The sequence below is a fragment of the Heloderma suspectum genome, chromosome 3 (genome assembly GCF_057233095.1).
Source record: "Heloderma suspectum isolate Gila_16-S chromosome 3, 16-S_ref, whole genome shotgun sequence".
NCBI lineage: Eukaryota > Metazoa > Chordata > Lepidosauria > Squamata > Helodermatidae > Heloderma > Heloderma suspectum.
In genome coordinates, this window is record NC_139460.1 from 217,003,946 (window position 1) to 217,031,095 (window position 27,150).

A 27,150-nucleotide genomic window follows, 5' to 3' on the forward strand; every position below is an offset into this window, starting at 1 on the left:
ACATAACTTAACCTAAACCAATAGACTTTTACGTGTACAAACTCGGAGAATTTGTGAACGGATTAAACCCTGTGTGCCCATCAACTCACCCTTCATATGGTTGTCTAACCGTTCCTGCCTCCTTCCAAAAACTATATTAAACCTTGGCACTTTAGGATCAAAAACAGCAGGGTTAGATTAAGCATTAGGAAATTACTCAGCACAAAACTCCAAAATGTTTAAACAATGCAAGCCATTAATTAAAAAATATTAAAAGTCAACCATTGGTGGGAAGAAAGAAGAAAATTCATTTCAATCCTAGCATTGTCTTGATTTAGATTATATATATATATATATATAGATAGAGAGAGAGAGAGAGAGAGAGAGGAATAGGGTACAAGGTTTTGTGTGTGTGTTAATGCTGTAGAAACATTATCAGTCCATTTTCAAACCATCTTGCTTAGTTATAGCCAAGCTCCAGAATGCAGCATCCACTGATGACGTGCATCTAGTCAATCCCACTGGGTCTGCAGACAGCTGGATACGGTGGAGGCTGGTGGCTCTGATGTCACTAGGGCTGTGAATCCGCTCTGGGTTTCAGTCAGAACCAGTCAGGCCTCTAAGGGAGCTATCCAGGGTCCTGAACCCACTTTGAGACTAGGGCTCAGCACCTTGGATAGCGCCTTGGATATTCCCACTGACTGTTTGGTGGCTTCCTGGTTTTTGTGCAGTCCCCCCCCCCCCCCATTCTACAAGGCTGAAGTGCCTCTCCTAAGGCTTGGTTAGTTATGGCAGTAAGAGCTTGAAGCTACGATAAGCTGGTGGTTCTGTTGTTTTGGCTCTGCCCCTTTTGCCCTTTGTCCCGTCCTTTCCCAAGCGCTTCTCCAAAACTGAATTTGGCCCTTGGGCTGAAAGAAGTTCAACACCTGGGACATCTGGAGAGGTTTATTAGTTCCACTTGCTCAGGAGAACGTGGATGAGGGCCGTAAGAAGATGGCGTGTCCTTGATGCCAAAGGCGATACTTCGGGGCTAGATGGGAAGCCTCAGAGGGCTGTGCTCTGTTCCCTGGCTGCTACGTGCCTATCTCCTACCGTATTGTTTGCAGCTGTCTTCCCCCCAAGTTTTCATCGAGGCTTTTAAGGAGGATCAGGGGTACATCTATATGGCTTAGCTATTCCGGCATCTTAGAGAACACATAGAAGTGGCTCAAGTTTGCCCTGCAATGTGAGACAGCAAATGTTAAGATGAGGAGCCAGTCAAAGGGCAACAGTTTTGCTTGCAAAGACCAAATCACTTTACAAGGTTGTTGCAGAGCTAGTCTTCTGTGTATTCCCCTCCACCCTGCCAGCTCCCCTTCTCTCATTAGAAACTTTTCCACTGCTGATCCATTCAATTCCTCAGACTGGGTTTGCACGATCACGCAGGGGAAATAAGACATGATGGCTTATTCTCCCCCCCCCCCGCCATGCGCATGGTGGTCAAGTGCCAGGAGGATTAGCATAATTACCCTCAGCAGTGCAGCTTGCCATGTTGTGCAAACCCAGCCAGGGTGGAAGGTACCATGGGTAACAAGTCACCCGGAACACATGTGCTGTTGTAGGGTTCTGGGTGGCTTGTTACCTATGGCAATAAGCCATGCAGGCCAGGCCAGGTTCGCATGACATGACAAGTTGCATTACCAAATGTAATTATGCTAATCCCCCCCCCCCAGCATGCAACTGGCATGCACACGGGGGCAGGGGGAATAAGCCATTGTGGGTTATTTCCCCTCCATGATCACGTGAACCAGGACATACACTTAACTCACATACACTGCATGCATATGCATGTACACTCTCACCCCATCACTTTTGATACTAAAAATTAGCTGTTTCCTTGTACACAACCACCTCTAACAGACTGGAGATTGAAAATCTTTTCCATGGTCAATTTTTGCATATTAGTACCACTCTGTTCAGTCTTCTCCAACCTGGAGCCCACCAGATGTGTTGGACCACAACTTCCAGCTTCTTCAACTAGCATAGCCAAGGGATTATCGGAGTTGTAATCCAATGAACCTGGAGAGTGCCACATTTGGGGAGGCTGTCTCCATTCTTGAAGAAACATAAACTACCCAAGGAAACTGACATCATCTAGAAGTGATGTTTTCTTCCAGCCACTTACATTAAAATGTGGCATCCTTGTTCCTTACAAATAAAAAATACATTATGTTAGGCTGTGGGCATTTTAAAATCATATCGTAATTAAAATTTTACAAGATTGCCAGGATTCACATAAAGTATTTCAGAGCTGTTCCTATTTTAAATAATCTGCAGGCCTTTCACCATAATCTGCTGTGCTGTTTTATAGATATTATGGCATCCCTACAAGAGCATATTTTAAGAGGCCAATAGAAAGCGTGCTTGCCAGTCTGTGGTTATTAATTCTCCTAGCCTCCGAGGGCTGAGGTTAGATAATGGCTTGGGACACATAATGGGATTGTCACGATTCTTGAATTGCCAACACTGTGTACCAGATAATGTTTAAGGGGATTTCTTCTACAGTCAAAGCTTGGGAATATATGCCTCTCCAGGAAAAAGAAAATGAAACCACTATTGTTTTAACGTCATGATGAGTTTGTTATTGTTATTGTTTGTTATTGTTATGAGTTACTGAAAAAAAGTAGGTCATGATTAATATGTTTCCCCCTTGAGCTATAGCCTGCAAGTGAGGATGGGAGAACCAGCAATTTTCAAGATCCCCTAAATTTTCTGAAAATCACTTTGAAGCTCATTTTGGCTTGCTCTCATTTTCCTTTTTGACCTGTTTTCAGCTTGTTTGAATGGGGAAAGTGCACATTTCGAATGGGGAAGGTGTACATTTCAGTGCATATTTTTCAAATGTGAACACTTTTGCCCCATTGACTAAAATGTGAAAATGCATTTTTTAATACACATTTTCCTAACACAATTGCAAATTTAGGAATTTGCAAACATTTCTAAAAAAAAAAAGAAGAAGCCTTCCTGCTCACATTCAGAGTTGCAAACAGGACAACATGTTTGCATGATTTGTGAACAGAAACAAAATTCTCATCCATGCCTATCTGCAATTAGCTCTTGCTGAAAAATTAAAGCAAACCAAAGGCCTATGATTTCAGTGGACACTCTTATTTTTCCCTCTTAGTGTTTAACTACTTGGGCAACAATCCACTAACCGATCAAATAAGCTTTAATCTGAGGACTCAAACCTAATTAGTAGGTTGGAGAAAATGTCAGCTCTAAAATGGAACTATTCCTGCTCCTCCCTGTACCTGCAAATGTATAAACCTCTCAGGCTAGCGACACACAATAAGTTTTGAGGAAGTTTAAGGTGATGTAAAAGAAATATTGTTGCCTGTGGTGTGCACACTCATCTCTGATCAAACAGGTTTTTGGGGGTTGTGTAGTGCTTCAAAAACCTGAAAAGCCTATTTGACCACAGAAGATAGCAAGGCAAAAAAAAAGAGAGTGTGCATCATGGGCGCTGGGGGCTCTGTCATGCCAGTATCATGTAGTGGTTAGAATGTCAGAGGAGGACTGCTGTTAAATACTCACTCAGCCAATTAAGCTCAAGGGTGACCTAGCCTACCTCATAGGGTTGTTGTGAGGATAAGATAGAAAATTGCGTGTGCCACCTAGAGCTCCTTGGAGGGAAGGCAGGATTTACATGTAATAACAACATAATAACATCATGGAGGGCGCAATCCTATCAGGATAGGCAGCTGCCTCCAAACTCAGAGGCGACCGCCTATCCAATGCAGGGCAGGAGAAGCGCAGAGAGGATCGTCCCCTCCGCACTTCAGCCACTCTGCATTTGTGGCTAGACAGCCGATTTCAGCTATCTAACTGCAGGAAGGCGGAGTGGGGGAAGTGGCTGCTGGAAGACACATCGGATGTGTTGTACTGGCATTTCCACCCTCCCCACCCTGGAACACCGCCAGGAATGCCCTCTTTTCACTGCTCTGTGCTCCTCTTCCGAGTGCAGGGCCATTCCAAGCTACCAGTGAAGCAGCACGAGGGGGTGAAGGTCGGTTCTCAGGCAACCAACCTCGGGCTCCGAGGTGGGTTCCCGGAAACCGACATATCCTATGGACATCTAGCCATTAACTAGCAGCCATAGGATTGCTCCCTTAGTCACTTAAAAAAACACAATTGCCCATCTCCACCCTGATAATGGGGATAATCATGATTCTATAGATAAGGTGATCACAAAGATGAAAATAAATGTGACAATAGGTAACTCTAGGCCAGACTTGGCCAGACTTAATCTGGTGCCTTAGAGATGTGTTGGACTACAAATCTCATCACCCCCAGCCAGCACAGGGATGATGAGGTTTGTAGTCCAACACATCTCTACAGCGCCAGGTTGAGAAAGGCTGGTCCAGGCAATTAACCCAGAAAAGAAAAGTCTTTGGCTGGTGCCCCCAGCAGAATTAGATAAATGTTCAGAATTACTCACAGCAGAACTCCAATATGTTCAACCAAAGCAAGCCATTTATCGAAAGAAAGATAATAAAAGTCAGCCATTGGTGGGAAGAAAGAAGAAAAATTCATTTTGATCTAAGCACTGTCCTAATTCAGATTAAAAGTCTGCTTTATAGCATCTTATTTTTCTAGTTATTGAATCGCAGAATGGTAATGCCAGACAGGGCAAACAAACAAAAAATCACATCCAAGGCAAAAGTAAAAAGCAAAAGTAGCCATGTTGGCCATAAAAAAGAAAAAGAAAACATTCAAATTCCATATTAGGGTAATACCTTTATTAGACCAACTCCAAGGTCACAAAATAGTGTACAAGCTTCTGAAACACACACACACATCATGCAAACGTGCCAGAAATTATATACAAAGAGTTCATGGCTTTCTGTACAAATCTCAATATAGCTAAAAAGCTGCTGATCCACGGTAAGTGTTTCCTGCAGAGGAATCTGCTTCTCATTAGGCAGAGTGAGGCAGCTGCCTCAGGCAGCAGGCTTTGAGTATCATGAAAGGGCATGAAATTCTTAATTATGTAATGCATGATGATTGCGTTTTTACTTCCCCAGGAAGGGGGAGAGGCTCTTGTGAGATTTTCTGTCTCAGGGGGCAAAATGACTAATTTAGGGTACTATGGATACTATGGGAACCTTTAGGGTACTCTGCACCTTGACCAATTTAGGATACTATTTGGGGGGAGGGGGGCTCCATTTGCTGCTCTCCTTAGGCAGCAAAATGTTGTGGGCCAGCCCTGCACGTTTCTCCAACACCCCTACTAGCCAAACCTATTTCACTTCTTCATTGGCCTTCATGAACTGAGTGTGCCACAGAGCACATCCAACAGTACTCTGCCCAACACGACGCATCAAAGGGAAGATTGGTAATGGTAGGGATGTCGTCCATTGTGCACTGTTGACAATCTTCTCCTTAAGGCAGGGCTGGCCCTCCCGTTAGGGAGTGTGAAGTGGCCGCCTCAGGCAGTGGATGCTGGGGGTTGGTAGGGCAGGGGGCAGTGGCGGCTCCCTGAGCCTTTCCTCCTGAGACTCCTCTGGCTGTTCCCACCCTCCTGAGTTGGCACCCTGGCAGCAGCACTCCTTGCTTATTGTTGGCCTGGACTGTCTGTCTGGCCCTCTTGCGCTGTCCCAACGTTTCACTGACAGGACTGCTGAGATAGCCCCCTGGCTGAGAAAGCAGGTAGAGAGGCAGTCAGCCAAGGCCACACACTCATAGGATGGCCATGTGCCCTACTTGAAAGAGGACAGTCCTCTCTTTGAAGGGCTGTCCAGTCCAAGTCTGGTTTAAAGATCAAGGGCATCTCTACACCAGCCTAAAATCCTATGTTTAAAACGGGGCTTTCTGCTTCCGCTTTAAATGCAGAATCATGATGACTCCCTTTTTCACATGCTTCCTTTCCCCCCACCCCCTTGCCCCTCCTTCTCCCTGTAGCTGAGTCTTCCATTCTCTTTCACTGATCTCGCGCCTCTTCTTGCTGCGTTTCCTCTTTTCACGGAGGGAGCTCAAGGGGAACACAATAGGGTAATTTGATAGCCCGTTATCTGCCATCTGTTTAAAAATGGAACAAAGGACATTTAGTGCAGGAGATGCCTTGAATGATCGTGGCATCCTGAAAAGAGCCCGCAAACTTCCATGAAGGAGCGATCTCAATCGCAGGATGAAAGCTCGGTTGTGAAGGAGCCCCACGAAGCATCAGAAGGGAGAGCTGCAAGGGCCTTGAAGTGGCCTGTCTGCAGTTAGCACCTGAACAGCAGGCTGAGCAGTCAGGCACATAGGTGAGATGTTTTGCATTTAAAGTATATTGCATTATTTGCATTTATACTTATAAATTGCACATGCAAATGTAATGTAAATTGGTGTCCTTTTTTTGGTGGTGCAGTTCCTCTTTTCTGGCAATGCGTAAGTGGCCACCCTACACTCCAGCGGGCATCACACAGGTGCATGCTTTGCTGCACAAGTTACACCCCGCAAGCTTGCCTCTACCTCCGTGGGGTGGAGGACATCTTCCCCTCTCAAGTGTTGAAGTATGATTAAACTGCCAGGCTTGGAGCTTTCTATACAGGGAATTAGGGTGGGGATGGTGGAAAGGGAATTATCTTGTCTTTCTCCTCAGGCAGCGTAACGTCTTGGACTGGTCCTGCACTGAGGAATCCCTGATCGGCTTCTGAGGAATCGCAGAGTTCCATGGAAGGCAGTTTGAAACTCCTTGGGCAGTAACTAACAGTGTCCTTTTGCTAGCACAAATGACCTTGTGCTGGTGGAAACTAGGTTCCAAACTATGCACAAGAGGAGAATCCAGTTAAAGTTATGCTTGTGCAAGCTCGCTTGTGCAACGGGTTACACATTACCCTTCCATAAGCAATTGCACAACTGGTTATGCAAGTGTAATGCGCAAACGCGTGCACAACGGAAAGATTCGGTGGAGCTCCGCTAGCACTATTTCAGTTTGTTAAACAAAACCATTGGACACTGCCCATTGTGTCCAGTGATTTCTGGCCCTTTTAAAAGTCCGCTTTGGGATGTGGGTCTTATATCAGGCTTTCTTCACTAACTCCTCAATCCCACATTTGATATAATATTAGGTAAGGCGAGTGGGGTTCAGATGACTCCCTTCAAGGGCGCAAAGGATTCATGAGAAAGATTGTGGGGCTGTGTGGGTTTACCTTGTAGCCTGCCTCCTACATTTGCCCTCTGGGACACATGAGAAGGAGCTCTACACATGAACCAACCCATGCCAGCGGATCGACAGATACATGGCCACTGCTGGCTGGGAATGATGGGAATTGCAGTCCAAGATATCTGGAGGACACCAGGTTGGGGAAGGCTGCTCTAACCGAACTCTCTATGCTCACTCAAACGCAAAACAAGATGGCACAAGAGCATTTGTGTGTGTGCCTGTGTGTAATACACATGTGCATAACACAGTGAGAACAAGCCTATATCTCTGGAGTCAAAATCTTGGCTATTCTTTGATAACACGCTGTATGAAGTGGCTACTGACTAGCCAATGCCACCTGACAAGAAATTGATCCAAGTCACATCAATGGAGCTGTTGGCTGATATCTACCAGGTGCTAGTTACCAGCTGCATGGCGTTAAACCGTGGATTTGTGGCTCCTGTTCCTCCCCAGATGAAAACGAATGTGAAAGGAATAACGGAGGCTGCAGCGAGTTCTGTGTGAACCTGAAGAACTCTTACCGTTGTGAATGTGGAGTTGGGCGTGCTCTGGGCAAGGATGGAAAGACCTGTGAAGGTGAGTGAGGGGAAAAGTGAGTTAGAATACCTTCCGCTGACAAACACCTTGAATTACGCCACTGACAAACACCTTGAGTCTGATCAATGTGCCATCGGACTTTAAGATTCACCATCAGCAGTGACAAGATAGGTTATTGCCCAACATGTTTGAAAAGCATCCTGCTCCAATGATCAACGGCTGTTCACTGAGGCTGTGCTTATGAAAAGACAAACAGTGGCTATATATTTTGACAACATCCCGTTTTTGCCATCTCAGCCTGTTAGCAAAAATAGGAGGTTCATCTAACTTCCACCCTGTAAGGCCAGTGGATCAAAAGTTGTGCAAGCATGGCTTGGGGCAGAGATGTTGCACCTCAGGCCTGCAGGCCAAACCTGGACCACCTGGAGACCCCGTCTGGCCACACCCTCTTCTTCTGGCACCACCCCTTTCCCCCACCTGCCAATCATTTGGTGGTTTCTCAGTTTTGCACATTTTCCCCCACTCTAAAAGGCTGAAATGCCTCTCCTATGTCTTATTTACTGGCAGTAAGAGCTCTAAGTTAAAATACGCCAGTATTTCTGGTATTTCAGCCTCCCCCCTTCACTTTTAGCCCTGTGTTCTTTTGCCTTTGTCCCTGCCCACCACTGGAAGGCGACTCTGAGAGCTTCTCAAATGGAAAGTTGCCCTTGGGCTAAAAGAGGTTCAACACCCTTGTTTTGGCACATACATCTTCTTGCTTTAAAAAAAAAAAAAGTTGAGCTTGACACTGACAGAAACATGGGCTAACCAACAGGAACTACAGCACCGTATCTGCCACTTGCCTCAACATGATGTTCAGTCTGTCTTTGCATTGAACTTCAGCTTCTTAAAAATGCCAACAGCAGTGGCCAGAAGGGCTGATCATTATCAGGATTGCAGCAGGTGTGGATGGGGGGATTTAACCCTTTCCTCCCCTGCTGGGGTCCTGCAGAAAATCCCTCCTCTAAAACGGCAATCCTATGGCCTCTGGAGGGCCATAGGATTTTTCAGATTCTTGGATCCGAGGCCAGAGACAGCACTCAAACCTAGGAGTCTGAGCTCCCCTCCCCCTCCCAGCTAACGTGGAGAGAACCGCGCTGGCTGCCTATATGATACCACAAACACGAGCTCAGAGAGGAGAGAAAGGGGGCGTGTCGGTGGGCGGGGAGGGGAGGAGACTGGGGAAGTGGGGGTATGAGCTATCACCAGCTGACTCCAGGCTCCATCCCCCCCCAATGCCTCAACTAGATGGGCAAAATCACAGAGCAGGAAAGCCATCCTTTAGCCCATATAATACACCTCCATCAACAATATTCTGATCCCTGCTTAATCTAGGATGCACGTGTAACTTCTTCCCAATTTTTGGCCTTTGGGGGTAAAGGCCTGGTAGTATCCATTTCAGTCTGGGTTTTTTTGCTGGGAAGAGTCATTGTTTCTCTTTCTGTAAGTGCTGAGAAGTTTGTACTTGCTATATAGATAGTTTTAAAACTCTGTGGTAATAAGTGACATTTTTCATGTGTGTAATGCTCTCTTCAGAATTGATTGAGCAACATACAGTCGGGTTTGTCAGTTTCATATTTACTGATATGCCATGTGGTTTATGAGCTGTTCCAGGAAAGATATAATTTACTTTGCAACCACCCTGACATCCATCGCACAACCACAAACCCTCCGAAGGATGTAACGTTTTTTGATCATTACAGTATCAGAGTGGTGAGATTTTGAAACATATCATGTGACCACTAACTTCAATCTCATGTGAACTGATGGGAGCTCATCACCCATCTAAAAAAAACCATGGATGTTTCAAAATTTTACTTGGACATTCACCATTCTTTTCAATATGTACAGCGACGTATCCATTTTTAAAATCCCCCCCCCCCCCGGTTTTAATTACTCTTAGCTTAGAGGAACAAATACCAGGATCTGTTCAAGTTTCTCCAAACCTCATTTTTGTCCAATAGCAAGTACTGAAACGGTCAGATAAATTTTGACTGAGTGCCCCTGCCAGCACTGTCCATAATACATCCTTGCTTAAAGGGCCAGTTCATTCCTTAAATGGTGGCACACCCATGTTTGCCACCAAATGACCGAGAGATTCCTACTGAGTGAATCTGTATTTACAGACAAGTTTTTCACATTGAAATCTTTCTCTTTTTAGGTGTACCTGTAAACTGAAGTGTAAACTTTAGGTGTACCTATAAACTTAAGTGTGTATACTTAAAAACATAGTTTCTGAAACATCCCTAAGGGGCCATAAGCTTATGAAAGAGCAGATGCTTTGCATGCAGAAGGTTCCAGGCTTGATCTCCAGGTAGGACAGGAAAAATTCCTGACTGAATCCCTGGAGAGCTGCTGCCAGTCAGTGTCAACAATACTGGGCAAGATGAACCAATGGTTTGACTTAGTATAAGGCAGTTTCCTGTGTTCCTAAGTTTCAGATTTTTTTAAATATTAAAACCTCCTTTAAAATTACATCATCATCTCACACTATTGTCAAACTGAGGGCAGCTTTGGAGTCAGACATTGCACAGATGCAAAGAAAGCGGGATCTTGTGCTTCCTGTCCCACCAGATTGTTACAATGTCCAACCGGGAAGTTTTCCTGTACAAGCCCTACTGAAATGAATCAGAGTGGCACAAAAGCAGGAGCTGTTTGAAAACCATGCTGCCGTTCATTGCAGTGAGGGTTGTGAAGCAGAACTTTCTGAGGCTTGAGCAGGATTTGGCCCCAGATTTGGATTTGGACCAAGCGAATATATAATATATGCAGGTTTATAGTATAGCACTGTTGCAATTGGTATGAAACCCCCATCTTGTTCTCCTGTTGCAATCCCTCAGGTTTATTCTATTTCATCAGACAGCAACATCCTTGCAGTACCTTGCAGTACCTCCTGTGTTGAAATATGCTTTTTCTGTACCTGCTTATTATTTCTGTCCTAGATATCGAAGGGTGCCACAACAACAACGGAGGCTGCAGCCATGCTTGCATCGCGGTGGGAGACACCTACCAGTGTGAGTGCCCGCGGGGTCTTGTTTTGTCAGAGGACAACCATGCTTGCCAAGGTAGGACAATCAGGATATCTAGTGACAAACTGTACTTTGTGGCTGGTCCAGGAGAATGCTGCAGTGGAGCAAATGCACCTTGTGCCTTCTGTTTTCCCACCCTGTTAGAACTGAAGTGCATTTTGGGGAAACCCTCTCAAATGCTGGGGTCACTCAAAAATTAAATTTAAATATAAATCAACCCCATTCCATCTAGCCCCTGGGCATTGGGGAAGTCCTCAGTTGGGTCCTGGCTTTGGTGTCCCACCCTTTTTCTTGGCTGCCTGTTCATCGTAGAGTCCCCTCTCCACATGCACCAGTTCTCCTCCTCCATCATGCTACCATTGGCAGCTACACATCACTCCAATCTGTCATGGCAGGAGTGTGTGTGTGTGTGTGTGTGTGTGTGGGGCAAACATACTATTCCACATTCCCCTGTCACAGAAAAATAGCTGGGCTGCCTGTGAAGTAGACCAGCCCACATTTTTCAGAGGAAGCTGGTGGGTTCATCCTGAAGCAGTCTCTTCTGTAAAGCTGATGTGCAGGACAAATATCCCATTTGCCTAATAGGTGGATCAGCCCTGCAATCAAGAGTGCTTCAACTTGATTTGGGGATCTAGAGTGGAATGGGAAGAATCGAACACATTTGTTCAAGAGGACAGCATGTTAAAGGAACAGCTGTTGCTTTTTATTAAGCAAATCAAATATATGGCCATACATACAATAGTTTAGCACAGGGGTGGTGAATCTTTTTTAGCCCAGGGGCCAAACTGCAAAATGGGAATGGTCTGGGGGAGGGGCAAATGCAGAGCGGGTAGGGCCAAATGTGATTATTACCATTTCAAGCCTACCCAGAAGGAAGCAGAACAAAGTTCTTGATGTCTACTCAGAAATAAGAGGGACTGAATCACACCGCAGCATTTTCAAATAGCATCACAGATATCACAAATAAGCAGTTCTGCCTGCCTGCAAACGTTACAGCGCAAAACGTTTGCAACAGCTTGATTCTTTGCAGGATATTTAAAGGTTAATTGCCTTGAAATACCCTATTATCTCTTAACAGGGATAAGCTTTTGGGCCAATGAGTAAGCCCTGTGGGCAGGCCAGAGGTTTCTCATCCCTGGTTTAGGGGTAGGCAATGTTTTGGACTACATCTCCCATGATGTCCAGCCAGCATGGCCATTAGTAATGGGTTATGGGAGTTGTAGTCACAAACACCTGGGCAGTGCCAGGTTGCCTAGCCCTGCAATAGTTTATGGGGACATAAAGTGTAGAACTTGCCTCCAACTGCATAAATACAGCTTTTTATTAATTCTAATTAGGTATATGGTGATACAATAGTTAACCATGCCCACAGTTACCCAGAGCAGTTTGCTTGTATCACATTAATGCTTCCACTTTACACTCTAGCTGTACTTTACATTGTTGCTCTAAATTAGTAATAAACATTCACTCTTTTCAGCCATATTCAGGGTATACTGTTCAGCTGCCTACTAGAAGTTGTTTACATTTTAGAAGGCACTGTAAGATATGCACATTTCTGGGATAGCAGCAGATATCTCACCAGACTAGAGAGACCCAAATAAGCAGGCACAAAAGGCATCGGTGTCAGTAATTTCCTGAAAAGTAACAGTGAAAAATGAAGGCTGGGGAAATGTTGTTTAAAGAAGACTTGCCCTGTGCAGCAATGGCAAGAATAAATGGTTCTGACTAAATGGGAGAAGAGAATACAAAAGGGTGTACTGAGACGGTAAAATGATGAAAAGGGGCTTAGGTGGAGATACTATCATCATCATTATCATCTACATTTCTATACTGCCCCATAGCCAAAGTTCTCTGAGTGGTATACAAAGATTAAAAACAATTAAACTACATTATACAAACTATATTTACATAAAAACATATAAACAGACAGCACACAGAGAGACATTTTCAGGAAATCGGCTTTGGTCTGTCAGGGACACATGAAGCCGGACAAGCAGAATAAACCATACCTAAAACCCTGCTTTTCATGGGTCACACAGCACTTGGAATCCACATATTTCCAGGTCGGTTGGGCAGAGTAGAACTGAACATCATCAACCTGGCAGTAGAACTGAACATCATCAACCTGGCAGTAGAACTGAACATCATCAATCAATGAGAGAGGCTTGTTTCCTGCCCCTGTCCAGGTTCCCCATTGCTACTACATTATTATGAATGGAGAGTAATTAATTCACAATTCTGAAGGCTAGAATCAGCACTGCAGCACTTTTACTAATGACAAAAGGCAGGCTAGATAGTCGGTCCCCATGAGAGCATCCCAACAGCGTAAATAAGCCCCATTCCAGAAAAAAGTCAGGAAGCTATAGCTCCAACCCTGCTTTCTCCTTCTCTGGCCACTTCTCCCTGCTTGCAGTGACAGGCCTCTCTGCTCCTGTGATCCTGATACCCCAGGAGATCGCTACTGCGATAAAGCCTAATGTGCATTTGTTCAATGCCAAAGGAAAAAAGTATAAGCTCCCTGTTTGCTCATTTTTCCATGAAGAAGCCAAGATCCCAGATTATTCAGTGCAGCATCCAAAGGCTTCCCATGAGAGCACCCCAACACCCCAATTTTGCCCCATTCCAGCAAACTGTTTCAGAGTTATAGCTTCCAACCCATTTTACTGCAAACATCAGAGAGCAAAGGAACACAAAGATCAGACAAGTGCTGAAGTAATGTAAGGACCAGAGAAGTGCCAAAGTAAAGCAAACATCAGAGAAGCAAAGTAACATGACATCAGAAAGCAAATTAACACAACATCAGAGAAGTAAAGTACCACAAACATCAAAGAAGCGACGTAACGCAAACATCAGAGAAAGATATAATGATGGCTCTCAATAGGGAAATGGAGGCTAGTTACTCCCATTGGCTAAAAGGAAGTGCAGAGTGATTTCGAAGGCTTGAAAGAGCACAATAGTGCTTTGATAAGTTGGAAAGGCAGGCTAGTTACTCTCCCTGGGGATAGTAGTGCCAATGGGGAAAATCAATGGGGGGGAGGGGCAGCCCAACCCCTTGACCATGTCACTGCCAGGTCACAGCCAGGTCACAAAGGCACACCCAGAAGTTCATGCAAAGGAACGTGGCACACTGCGCTGGAACCACCTGGGATCCACTTTAACTGAAAAAGGCAGAGTAAAATGACTTTCTGATAATGCGGTGTTTCAAGACAGAAGCTGCTAGCTGGCAGTGCACTGGCCCTGACATCATGTGTTGTGAACGACCTCAAAACACTCCCAATCTGCAGGCAACCCCCCCCCCCCCGTGAAGGCAGCCCTAAAGTGTCAAGGGGCTATAGGGGTGGGAAAGTTAGCCTTCTCCTTACATCCAGCTTTCCTTCTCCTCCCACCCTTAACCCCCACTAGCTGAGAGAATGGGGCGGTCAGGGGACTGGCTGTGGGGAAGTAAGCCTTGGCTGGGGATGGGTTTAACACCCCTCATCTGCCTTCTTGCCTCATCACCCTTTTGCCTCAAATGCACATGGCCAGTGGCTCACAACTGGGTGGGAGAAGAGAGGCCTAGACAAATAATGTAATTTGTTATGTGGTTTTTTCCCCCTTTAAAAATTGCTTTTGGGAGGAAATACATATTTTTTCTGAACTTGCCTTGCCTGATTAATGTGAGACAGGCCCCAAAATTGGGATCCAAACAGCAGAAAAGCATCAAGCACACTCATTTATCAAAGAGTTCATTGAGCAACTTAATAAACGTCCTAAATCAGGCCTATGAGCTGATCAATTCATCTATCCGAAGTTATATGTCTGCCAGGAATGATTGGAAATGGTTTCCAAATTGCCCCTCAGAGACTTAAAAGTAATGTTTGTCTTCTTTTTGCACCCCCCCCCCCCCGGGTTTGTTCTTTGCTATTTGGTCAACATCGATTCCTTCCCTCTCTTGTGTATCTACCAGCGCAGGAGCTTAGAGAAAGCCTTTGCCTTTCATTTTCTCTTTCTGTCAAAACAGCACCCTTGGTGAAGTCAGGAGGGAGACACACTCCTCGGGGTGGGGGTGGGGGACATGAATGTGCACACCAGCAAATTGTTTTCTTTCCAAAACTATCCTCTAGAGTAGGCAGATGGTTTTCAAACAGAATTAAAGCTTGAACAATAACATTTTATATGAAGGGAACAAATAAAAATTATGCCTCAAGGTGCTCATTTTATCCCAGATTCCAGGGAGTCAGGAACCAATGCATCAGATTTCGATACAGGCAACACCTGTTTCCATGGCCCTGAAAAATCTGGTGAAACGAATGCCTTCTAACTGTTACTTTCTTAACAGGATTCATGAATCTATAGCTTTCTCCACTCAAAATAATTTATAGTCTGTCCATCCCTCAAGCGTGAAAATTATGCGTCAGCAAAGCAGGCAAGACTATGTTCCAGATTTCTTCTCCCTGCCCCAATTTTTCTCTGTAGAATAATGGTGGCAGCAAAGAAACCCTTTAGTTAAATTCAAATGGGTAAATGTGGAGGGACTTTGGGGTGAGTTTTCTACTGATGTCTCTGTCAGTGCTAGCTCCAGGTTTTGGAGGGCCCTCAGGCACAACATGCTCAATGGGCCTCTTCCCGCAGAGAGTTAACCTTCTCACCACCGTTGTCACCAGCTGCGCTTGCTCTCTGGCAGAAAGCCAGGGAGCAATTAGGCCCTGTGCATTCCGCATTTGCCCACACTCATTTTGCCTTTGGCCTCTCTCACAGGTGGAATAACTCCCCCCACCCTGACCTTTCCCAGATTGGAATTTGGCCCTTGGGCTGAAAACGTTTCCCCAGCCCTGGTCTAGACATTAGGGAGGATCACATGACCCCTCCTACACTAAAATAAAGTGATAGAAGGGGGCTGGGGGCTGCAGGGGTTAGCCCCTTCCCTGCCACTGATGCATGCTGTGGCCATGCTCCTCACCACTAATGTCAGTGACAGAAATGCTACTCCGCCATTTCTGTGTCCATACACCCTTGTATCACCCCTCACATGGAGGCAGGGTTGTTGAAGCAGTCATCTCAAGTGGCAGATGTTGGGAGGTGGCAGCAAGGTGTTGGAAAAGAGACCTGTGTGCCTCATGGCCTGCCTTAGGCCCTAAGCTAGCTTGCTGCCTTCAAGTTCAATGGCGGGTGCTGTTCCATCACCAGTGTTGAAGAAACAGTCTAGCCAGCTTTTGTATAAGAAATGGGAGACGGTGCCATCTTAATTCTTTGCCTCAGGCAGCAGACTGTCTCGGGCCAGCCCTGTGTGGAGGAGCTCTATCTGCATACATCATTATGCACATAGAGCCGTTTCCACACTGGCTGAATGCATGATTGGCAGTGAAGTGTTTCTGCTGCGGGTGGCAGCAGGCAGTGTGGCCACAGAGTGCATCAACGCGCTTTCAACCGGGGTAGGTGGATGAACCTCTGTTGTTGTTGTTCAGTCATTCAGTCGTGTCCAACTCTTCATGACCCCATGGACCATAGCACACCAGGCCTTCCTGTCCTGCGCTCTCTCAATTACACTTCTACCTGTGTGAAGAAAGGGTCATGGTATCGCACCCATTGATGAGACAGCACTGTGATGCATGACAAGGGGTGCCATAAGTCCCTCACTGTACATTTTAAACTTTCCCACATCCCAGCTTGTTTCTGGAGGTGTATGTGGGGGAATTCTGTTTGGAGGCCATGAATGTCCCTTCTACTGCGCTGGAATGCACATCTCTTATGATTGATTTCTTCAAACTTTCCCAGCCTTGACAATGCAGTTTCCCATCTTCATGTTACGAAGATGGTCCTGCATTCTCCTAGGCTATGAAGGCCAGGATGTTGCTGCTGGTGCAGCCCTAGCCATCTGCAGTGCTGCTGCAAAGGAGACCATTTTCCATCTGGAAGAGTCCTTGGTTTGTAGAAGATTAGGATTAACAGAAAAAAAACCATCCCTCGCTCTAATACTGAATCATCATAAAAGTGCTGCTAATGCCATGACAGGATCCCAGAAATACAGCGTAAGCATAGTGAAGCTCACATCCTGAGGGGCGGGAATGTCACAGCATAGAAGACAGACAGCTCTCTGGGGACTAAAAGATGCTGAATCTAAAGCCTAACATAATAATTGCCATTTACAAGCAGGCAGATCACAGCAAGGTTTCCATGGGGGACCGTGAATATATGCCAGGAAGCATTTGCTGCAGAAATAACAGGCATCGGAGGAGAACTCATCTAGGTTCTCTGACTGTCCTCTCAAGGCATGTAGTTTCCTGCTCACTTACTCGATTTCCTCTTGCTTACAGTCCCAGTCCTATGCAAATCTACCTCCATAGAGGTGAACATCCCTAAGGATCTTGTGGGAGGGATGGACCTCTCACTCGTCAATGGTTCCTGCAGAGGTGCATCCAATGGCACGCATGTCAACATCCTCTTCTCCCTGAAATCCTGTGGTACCACAATAGATGTATGTACCAATATTACCTTCCTGGCTGAAAGGGGGTCTTTCTATTTAGAACATCATCCCTATAACCTTTCCCCATATGTACTTACTGGTGTAAGTAAGAACACATTAAATAATATGGTAACACTACAAACACATACTGCTTTTATACCAATCCAACTGTCACGGCATTACCATAAAAAATCTCGGGAACGGGGATTTGTCCTAACTCTCAGATTAGTATCAGTTCCATAATAGCATTCAAGAGTATGCTCAATGGGTAGAGCGGCCTTCCCCAAACTGGTGCCCCCCCAGATGTTTTGGACTTCAACTGCCATCAGCCCCAGCCAGCATGGCCAATTGTTATGGATGCTGGGAGCTGTAGTCCAAAACATCTGGAGGGCACAAAGCTAGGGAAGGCTGAGGTAGAGAACCAAGAATTGTTCTTCTTGTTATTACAATTTTCAAGAAAACGTATTAGCAGCTGCAGAGAGTGAAAACACCTTATTGGCTGACAGGGTATGACATCACCACTCGGCTCCCCTAGCCATGACTGATCAATCCACAGCTATTCAATTGGCTTTTCACTGTCATTTCTACCTTCTTTTATAGCTTTGCTGTCATCTCTCAGGTCCTTAAGGTGAGCAAGTTAACGTCTTTTAGATGGGAAGAAGATGGGATCTCTGTTTCTCCAGCTACAGTTATTGAACTGGACTTTCACTGTGTCTCTCTCCTGCCTTTCTCGATCAATCTGCTGACACATTTTGTAGGCCACGAACAACTCGCTTTCGCATAGCAGCCTTTTGAGGACGTGAAGACTGCAGTCCTTGCTTGCCAGCAAGCGAATGGAGCTGCGGTCCACATGCCGCCCCCTTCTCCCCACAGTTCACAGCCTTCCTGCTCTGCTGCCATCTGCTTCACCCCCCAGCCCAGGGGGTTTCTCCTCTGCAACATGGGCAGCTATCAAGACATCAGACTGCACACCTTGCATGGCCTCTTCTTTCACTCAAATCTAGTAAACCCTCCCCCTGGTCTTCTATTCTCTACCACTCCTCTACCTCACTGCCCTACCCATCTCCCATCACAATACTGGGTTATGTCCAGGCAAGATTTTTGGGGCCGGCAAAAAAGTGGCAGCGGATTGATATCAAGAAAGACACACTGAACTCCAGCTTAGTAACTGTAGCTGGAGAAAGAGAGCTCTCATCTTCCATTTAAAAGACTTCAGTTTGATCCCCTTAAGAGCCTGACAGGAATTTGGGGGACTGACAGGTGACAGCAGAGCTATATTAAAGGGGGGGGGGGAGGCAGGAAAGAGTAAAATCCAACAGAATAGCAACAGATCAGCCTTCCCCAACCTGGCACCCCAGAGGTTTTGGACTACAACTCTGATCAGCCCCAGCCAGCACGGTCAATTCTCAGGGGATGGGAGTCGTAGTCCATTAGGCATGTGGTTGGGGCTGATCCAACCCTGAATGGTGATGTCATAATTTTGTCAACCAATAGGGGGCATTTTCAGCTAACTTTAAAGTACTTTTTCATAAAAACTATAACACCCAAAGTTATTCTTTTTTTACTAGCTACTGACGAACTATTGACAAGACACTGAATTCTGAAATGTAAAAGAAATCCCCATTTTCCTCAATTCACATATTCTATTCTGGTTTTGCTAGTCATGGGGGAAGGTCAAAGATCTATGCAGGGCACTAAAGCCCTCCCTGCTAACCCCTTGAAATCTTATTTTCCATCCCTGAGATTTTAGCAGACATTACCCACACATTTTCAATCTTATCTTTTCATTCTGTCCTTTTTCTGCACTCCTGCAGATGCTCACACAGTGACGTACTTATAATAAAGTTGGTCCTAACTTTATTTTCACTTTTTTGTTGTCTATGTCCATCCATCTTCCCAATATTTCCTTTTCCTTCTGGTCACAGGTAGTAAATGACAAAATCATCGCTACCAATATGGTGACTGGCTTGCCAAAGCAAATGCCTGGCAGTAATGGTGACATCATCGTCCGCACCGGCAAGCTATTGATCCCTGTCACGTGTGAATTCCCTCGCCACTACATCATCTCAGAGGGCTACGTCCCCAACATTAAGAACCCACCGCTGGAGATCATGGGCCGCAACCAGGGTGTCTTCCCCTTCACCCTCGAGATATTCAAAGACAAAGAGTTTGAAGAGTCCTACCGGAATACCCTCCCTACCCTTAAACTCCGAGATTCTTTGTATTTTGGGATTGAGCCTTTGGTGCATGTGAGTGGTCTTCAGACACTAGTGGAAAGCTGTTTTGCCACTCCTACATCCAAGACCGATGAGAACCTGAAGTACTACTTAATTCAAGATGGGCAAGTATCGATGCATTCCTTTCATTGATCTGATATTTAAAGCCCTGTTCTTTTTGTTGCTTGGGTGGATGGAGCATACAGGAAGTGCCAACTTTTCCTAAGACCAAATGGCTTTTGGCAGGCAGGGACAGGATAGGTTGCCAGCCAGAATAATCACCAGCTGTCATGACTACCCACTGCATAAAAAAGTAACCAGAGGGGGCTATTGGGCAAGCAAATGGTTGATTTACAATAGCATGTACAGGGGGCAACTCCCCCTCTAATTATAATGGTTGATAATTAATTTGGCGTCCATAGTTAAAGCCATTTGTCCTTCTGTATGGGCCAGGTGGTGACCCACCATTACAGCATATTTAACCAATTAGTGGAATTGCTATCTTTAGCAGCTGGATTACCTCGGTGGGCAGCCTGATCAAGGCCATCCCTACTCATGGCCATCTGGGAAACCCTGGAGGGCCAGATTGGGAACACAGAAGGGCTAGATTTGGCCCACGGGCCTGAGGTTCTACACTCATGTTAGATAGTAAGACCTATGTGAGTCTTCCTATATTTGTGCTTATATAACCCAAACCACGCTATCCAGACACCATTGAGAGGTCTTGGCAGACTCTGGTAACCCTGATACTTGCAAATCCTAAAAAAAAAATGACCAAAAAGAGTCCTAAGGCGGTGGGGGGAAAACCCCAAACAGCCCCACAGTAGCTCAGTGGCACAGAATGTTGAGCAACTGAGGAAGTAAAAAACTGACTGTTACGTGAGAGCAGGGGAATAGAATGCAGTAGCTGGAACAAGGAGGGCAGAGACACATAGATTTTTCTATAGAGGATAGAAAGAACCACTCATTGTCTGGATAGGCAACTTCCTGGCTTACACTGAAAAGCTATTTTTAATGTCCCCGAGGATGGGAGAGAGAACTGCCCATAGACATCAATGAAGGAATTAAAGAATTTAATCTAGCTGCATTGGGCACAAGTATGTCCACCCCACCCCAAATACAAAATTGTTATTGGGTTCCACCCTTAAAGGCAGCATAGGAGTAATTTTAAATAAATAAAAACAAAAACAAAAAAAGAAAAGAGAAGAGAAGAAAAAGAAACAATCAAAATTGGAGACAGCATTGGGATCCTCCAACATTGCATGTTCACAACGATGCACTTAAGCACAGCCTCATATTAAAGGACTCCGATAACCTCGTAGTGCATATGCACAGTAACCCCTCTTCTTCCTTTATCCTCTAGAGGGCCTCTAGACACTGCAGAATGGAGGCTAGGTAGGATGGAACAGACACAACACTGACTTCAATATGTTTTATTGCCAGTGTCGCATAGTTAGCCCAGGGACGATTCTCAGAGCTACAATGAATGATACTTTCTGAAGTTCCTGAGTGGCTCACAGCACGAACCAGGGTTCAATTTAATGGATGTAGACTATGATCCTATACACACTTGTTCAGGAGCTGTAGTGTGGTGGTAAATTTGGAAATGCAGGTGCTCATCATGATAACCTCCATCGCCATGGCCACAAGGAGAGTCCAAAAATGCAGGCAGATGCCTTGATCTCTCTCTCTCTCTGCTATGTGTATATCTATATGTGTGTGTTTGTATCACACACACACACACACACACACAGATATACCAGCCTTCCCTAGCCTCCATCCCTCCCCCTCCCCAATGCCTCAGCTAGATGGGCAAACTCACAGAGCGAGAGGTGTGGTGTGCTTCCCACTCTGCTTTGGATGCTCATAAGCCTCCAAGATCTGAGGCTTACAAGTATTCAAGGTGAATCTGATACAACTGCGCCCTAAAGGTCCTATTTTCATTGGAGGAAATCTCCCTCCCCACCCCCCACCCCATTGGCAGAAAGAATGAAGCAGGCATTAAATTTCTCCTCCTTGCCTGCTGCAGTTGCAATACTGATCTGCTGATATTTGTCAGCAGCAGCACACAGTATAGTAGCCAATTTATTAAGATCAGCTGATAGTCAAAGAATACTGAGCTGGCAAAGGACGGTGTAATAGTAGTTACCATGCTGGACGTTTGCTGGAGAGACCTGAGATTGCACAAGAAAGGGAAAGGGAGAGACACAACATCTCCCCAAACAGCATAAGAAGACCACCAGCTCAAGATTTTCCATAAGTCTCTTTTTCCCTGCACCAGGGTGTAAATTCTTATCTCAAAGTCAACAAACCAGTTCTAGCAGTTTTCATTTCCATCAGGAGCTCGTCTTCTGTAAAGCCAGTGGGTCTTAGTTGCCCGTTGGAGACCAAGTCACCCCAGAATGCTTTGCATTATAACAGGGAGAGCTCACAACAATATATTGTTTCTGAGAAAATCCATTCCTCAGCTCATGTGAGGATTGCAGCTATGCTCAGATAGAACAGGGAAGCATGACAGGGGTGGCAGATGACGTCATAGTCCTTGCCAATCAAAACATCCCAAAGCTTTGACCCTGTGAGCCCTGGCTCCACCACACCTCTACTTATAAGTAATGCACATTGAATTCAGTGGGTCTTACTTCTGAGTAGACATGCATAGGATTGCACCCTTAATGTGTCTGACCTGTAGGACTAGGTTTACAAAAACAACAACAGCAGCCAAGCACTTTAGTTGAAACAGTTTGTTTATTGGATAATCGCTACTTCAAATGACCCCACAACTTTTAATTTAACAATACTGAAAATAAGCCTATCACTAATCCCATCTTGCCTCCAACTGAGCATGGGTTAGCTGGCAATAGGAGAGAACTGTTGCTTTGGGAAGAGGACACTGCACTGTTGATAATATTATTCAGGCCTTTACAAAGAAAAATGAGAGTAAAGTGTAGTTAGCATGCCAAATTAAATCAGGCCTGTGGTGCAAGGCAACCTGAGACCTGGAATTAGTGTGAAAAAAAGGCTAAAACCAGGACTGGGCCACATGTTGGCCCTGCCACCACCCCCGCCACCACCCCGGAGCAGCCCCTGCCCTGCCATGGCAAAATGCAGGAAGGGTGTTAAGGGTAGGCATCACTGGGCACCTGCTCAGGACCCACACTCTAGCAGGGGCCCATGGACAAGAGCCCCTGTAGTTCTCACCACTGCAACTTGCTAGTTCACCTGCCTCTTGCTCTGACCCAGACAATGGTGGTGATGAGAGAGAGGAACAATAGACACCATGGCCTACTTGCTCCCTGGCTCTCTGCTTGCCAAGCAAGCAAGCAAAGGGTAGCAGTGATGAGAACGAGGCAGATGGAAGGGCTGGCCCTACCATTAGGCAGGGTGAGGCAGTTGTCTCAGGAGGCAGATGCTGGGAGGCAGCAGCAAGGTGTTTGAGGAGATAACTGTGAGACTTGCAGCCTCCTCTGCACACCCTAAGTTGGCTTGCTGCCTTCAAGTAGAGTGGAGGACGTTGTCCCATCATTAGTGTTGAAGGCAGATTCACCTGCCAGTCCAGTCGGCTTTTGTACGTGGAATGGGGGGAGGGGTGGGGACGATCTTGTCCTTTGCTTCAGGTAGCAAAATGTCTTGGGCTGGCCCTGGCAGTTGGTGACAGTGGAGCTGCAAAGGTCGGCGCACTCAGGAAGGGGGCCCATGCAGGTTGCCTTGCCCAAGGGCCATCAAAACCTGGAGCTCGCATTGACAAATGGTTTTTTTTTTTTTTAAGGCTGTATTAGCATTACAAAGTGCTAAGATGGCCTAATTAACTTGTTTTGAAGCAAAATGTAATCCGTTTAGTAATGTAAAGGTTAAATTTAGCTTCAGAACAAGCTACATTTGGCCTATTTAGTGCTTGGTAGTCATTTGGGGGGGGGTAATTTTTTTCAGGCACCCTTCAGTGCCCTGCAAAGTGCAGCCCATCCAGGCTGTATGAAAATGGCCCCCAGACCCCCCCCCCAAGTTGTCCACCCTTGGCCAAAACAGACATTTCTTCACATCTACGACTAGCGGCTCAGGAGCCCTGATCTGGTTCATGACTCTAGCGTCCCCATACCCTTCACTTGGATCATCAGGGCTCCTGAGCCTAGAGTAAAAATGAAAAAAGAAAGAGACGTAGCAGCTAGATAGAGTGTCAAAGTTCCCCTTGCAACCTGGACCCCCTGAGCAACTTCTTAAGGATCTCTTGTCTCCTTAAGAGTCCCACCTTCCTTCTTTTAAACATCCCCTTCCCAGTAACATGGGGTTTAGGCTGTAGACGTGGGGTGATTGACACTCTAGACACTTGAGGTTTAACCACAGTAGTTAACTCATAAATTCAAAGCAAATAATCACAACTTACAGTATTTACACAATAGAGCTGAGTGATACAAAAGGCCATAAAAGAAAATAAAAGTTGCAAAACACAAGTTCCTTTGCCCTACCTGTCCTTAGACTTTTCCAGGCTGCTTCTTCCTGCTCACTCCTCAGACTCTGTTCTCACTTCAGGCTCTGGCTATCTCTGCTTTTACTGGGTCTCTCACTTGCTTTATATACCCTCCTCCTCAAAACCCAAAATACTGCTTCAAACCTGAAGAAATGAAACTAAAGTGGAGAAATGAAACTACTCCTCTCAGGGTTACCCCCTCCCAACAGAAAAACTCCAGGCTCCAGGCCTCTAAGCCTGACCTTTTTTCCTTTTGCCTCTGTAGGCTTCAAACCTTCACACACAGATTAAAAGTAATGTCTAAGGGATTGTGCCAATCAAAAGGGATTGTGCAGCTATTCCATCTTTTTTTCCTTAACCTATTTTTCCTGGTAAGAAAAAAGAAAAAAAGTGGTGGGGAAACATGGGAGGGTTGCGAATCGAAGATGACGAATGGACCCCCATAAAATCCCCTGAATTTGTGATTGCACAGTAAAAGCTTCATCTGGAAGCACCACCTGTCTGTTGGTAAGTGCCAAGCTGTGCAAGGAGTAGTCTGTTAAGATATATCTTTTGCTCACCTGTACCACTTCAGATGGGGTGTGTGTGTGAGAGAGTCTTTGAATGCCACAGGGTAGCTCTATTAATCTGTTGCAACAACAACAGCAACAAAACAGTCTTGGGGAAGCTTAAAAGCTATTACATTAATTATGGTATATGTTTTCTCATGGATTAGATTCCACTTTATCAGATGCAGGTCCTGTAATACAAGGTGCTTTCATTATAAGCAGTTAATGACATTTCCTTACAGGATGGCAACTGAGTATTGTTCATTTAAACTGTATCCTTTGTAATCAATTAAGAGCTGGCCATGCTTCAAGGGCAGCCTTGTGTAGAATCTGGTGTTTCTCTTCTTTGCTAAGATATATGGGTATTGTCCTTTCCAAATGTATCTCATAAATTTATAAATTCCCTCCAGAGATCCTTTTTTTTTTTTCCTGCTGCCTTTGGGGGCAATTTTAGAAGTGCTAACCTTAAATGCATTTTATAAATTAATAATTTCAGGTGTGAGTCAATACTGACTTCATTGTTCTTTAATGACTTCATCATTGTTTACTAGAAATAGTCCTGGAAATATACAGGGTAATTTGTAATATACAAAACATCTGCAAAGGATTTTAGTCTGAGTTAGCTGCAAAATCACAGCTACATTTTTGGCCCAAGGCTACCCAGTGAACTTGGTGGTTTACTGGGTTTCCCCAGTCCTAGCTCAGCACATCACACTGGCTCTCCTCAGGTGATGGATAATCCCTCTGGATTCTTTAGCACTGTTTCATTCTCCTCCTTATAGAGGAAGCATTTCGCAAGCACTCCCATTTGGAGTGTCTCTGCACCAGCCCTAAATCCCGCATTTAAAATGGGGCTTTCTGCTTCTGTTTTAAATGCAGGATCACGACGGACTCCCTTCACATGCGCTTCCTCTCCTCCCCTTTCCCCCTCCTTTCCCCCCTTATCTGAGTCTTCCATATATTTCATTATACAGCCACTAGATGGCGCTGTGGTCTAGCTCCTCTTACTGCAGGTTTTCCTCTTTTCATGAGGGAACTGGAACTCAAGTGCTGTAATTTGATAGCTCATTATCTTTGATCTTTTAAAGAATGGAATAAAGGTCACTTAGTACTGGCAGTGCCCTGGAGGTTGACTACATCATCTAAAGGACCTGCAAACCTCCGTGAGTAACCAGTCTCAATAGCAGGATAAAAGCTCCATGTGGAGAAGCCCTGTGTCTCACAGAACCGCGGTGGCTTAGTGGTTAAGATGCTGAACTGCAGACTGGAAGGTCGGCAGATCAGCAGTTCGAGACCCGAGTGCTGCGTGATGGAGTGAGCTCCTGTCTTCAGTCCCAGCTTCTGCCAACCTAGCAGTTGGAAAGCAAGAAATTGCAAGTAGATAAATAGGTACCACCTCAGCGGGAAAGGTAACAGCGTTCCATGTGCCTCGGTGTTCAGTCATGCCGGCCACATGACCACGGAAGCGTCTTTGGACAGCGCTGGCTCTTCGGCTTAGAAACGGGGATGAGCACCGCACCCTAGAGTCGGACACGACTGGTTGGGGACACCTTTACCTCACAGAACAACCCTGCAAAGTAGATTGCTGCTATTCCTACTTTTCCGTTGAGGAGCTGAAACTGAGGGCTTAAACAGACATTACTTTAAATCCACATCTAGCAGCAACATCCCCTGTGCCCTACAGTTTTACTCTAGACAAGGCACAAGGCCACCAATCCAGATCTTAAAAGCCCCCCCTACCCCACACCTGGGCCCTGATTCAGATCAGAGCTCCTGTGCTTACTATAGAGTAAAAAATGAAAAGAAAAAAAAACATAGCTGGTAGATACAGTTTTAGTTAAATATCTGTTTTGGCCCTTAGCAATAGTGACACCCAGGTTAGCTTTGGAACTTCACCTTTGGTCTTCAGGATCTATTCTAAAACTCAGCTCATTTGAGTCCCATTGATTTTATGTTAAATGATGAAATTGACACCATTTCCTTAAGATAAATTTCCTTAAGGAATCTGATTCTTATTCTTAGAATACGCAAATTATAATACTCACACTATGGCATCAAATAAATGTAGGTCAACTAATCTTAGGTGGTAGATAATGCTTTTAGATCCCTTAGTACTACGTCATTCCCCGCTTTGTGCGGGCCGCTCATGGCAATCTTGAGGAGTCTCCTCTAGAAACTTAGGACTTCTTCACATGGAGCTTTTATCCTGCTATTGAGATTGTTCACTCATGGAAGTTTGTGAGCCCTTTAGATGACGCCATTAACCTCCAGGTATCTCCCACACTAAGGGCACAATCCTATGCACCTTTATTCCATTGTTACATAGATCGGAGATAATGAGCTATCAAATTACTCTGCTTGAGTTCCTTCCATGAAAAGAGGAAATGTGGCAAGCAAGAAGAGGAATGAGATCAATGAAACATATGGAAGACTCAGATAAGGGGGAGGAGGAGGGGGAAAGGGGAGGGGGGAAAGGAAGCAAGTGTAAAGGGAGTCCGTTGTGATCCTGCATTTAAAATGGAAGCAGAAAGCCCCATTGTAAATGTAGGATTTTAGGCTGGTGTAGAGATGCTCTCAGGGTATCTTTGGAACAAATCTTTTTTATTCACAAATGCGGATTTATTACAGCTGCCTTCCCCAACCAGGTGCCCTCCAGATGATTTAGACTTCAACACCCACCAGCCCCAGCCAGCATGGCCAATGGTCAGGAGC

The 27,150-nt window shown here is 45.4% G+C and overlaps 1 protein-coding gene across 1 annotated transcript in view; it reads left to right on the forward strand.

Annotated features, from left to right (window-relative positions):
* The window catches only part of OIT3 (oncoprotein induced transcript 3), a 48,095-nt gene that overhangs the window by 12,538 nt on the left and 8,407 nt on the right, over window positions 1-27,150 (forward strand). Inside the window, exons 4-7 of the mRNA XM_084845600.1 lie at window positions 7,619-7,741; window positions 10,684-10,806; window positions 17,064-17,224; window positions 19,138-19,553. Of these exons, the coding sequence (XP_084701726.1) occupies window positions 7,619-7,741; window positions 10,684-10,806; window positions 17,064-17,224; window positions 19,138-19,553 (823 nt within the window). The remainder of the gene's footprint in view (window positions 1-7,618; window positions 7,742-10,683; window positions 10,807-17,063; window positions 17,225-19,137; window positions 19,554-27,150) is intronic.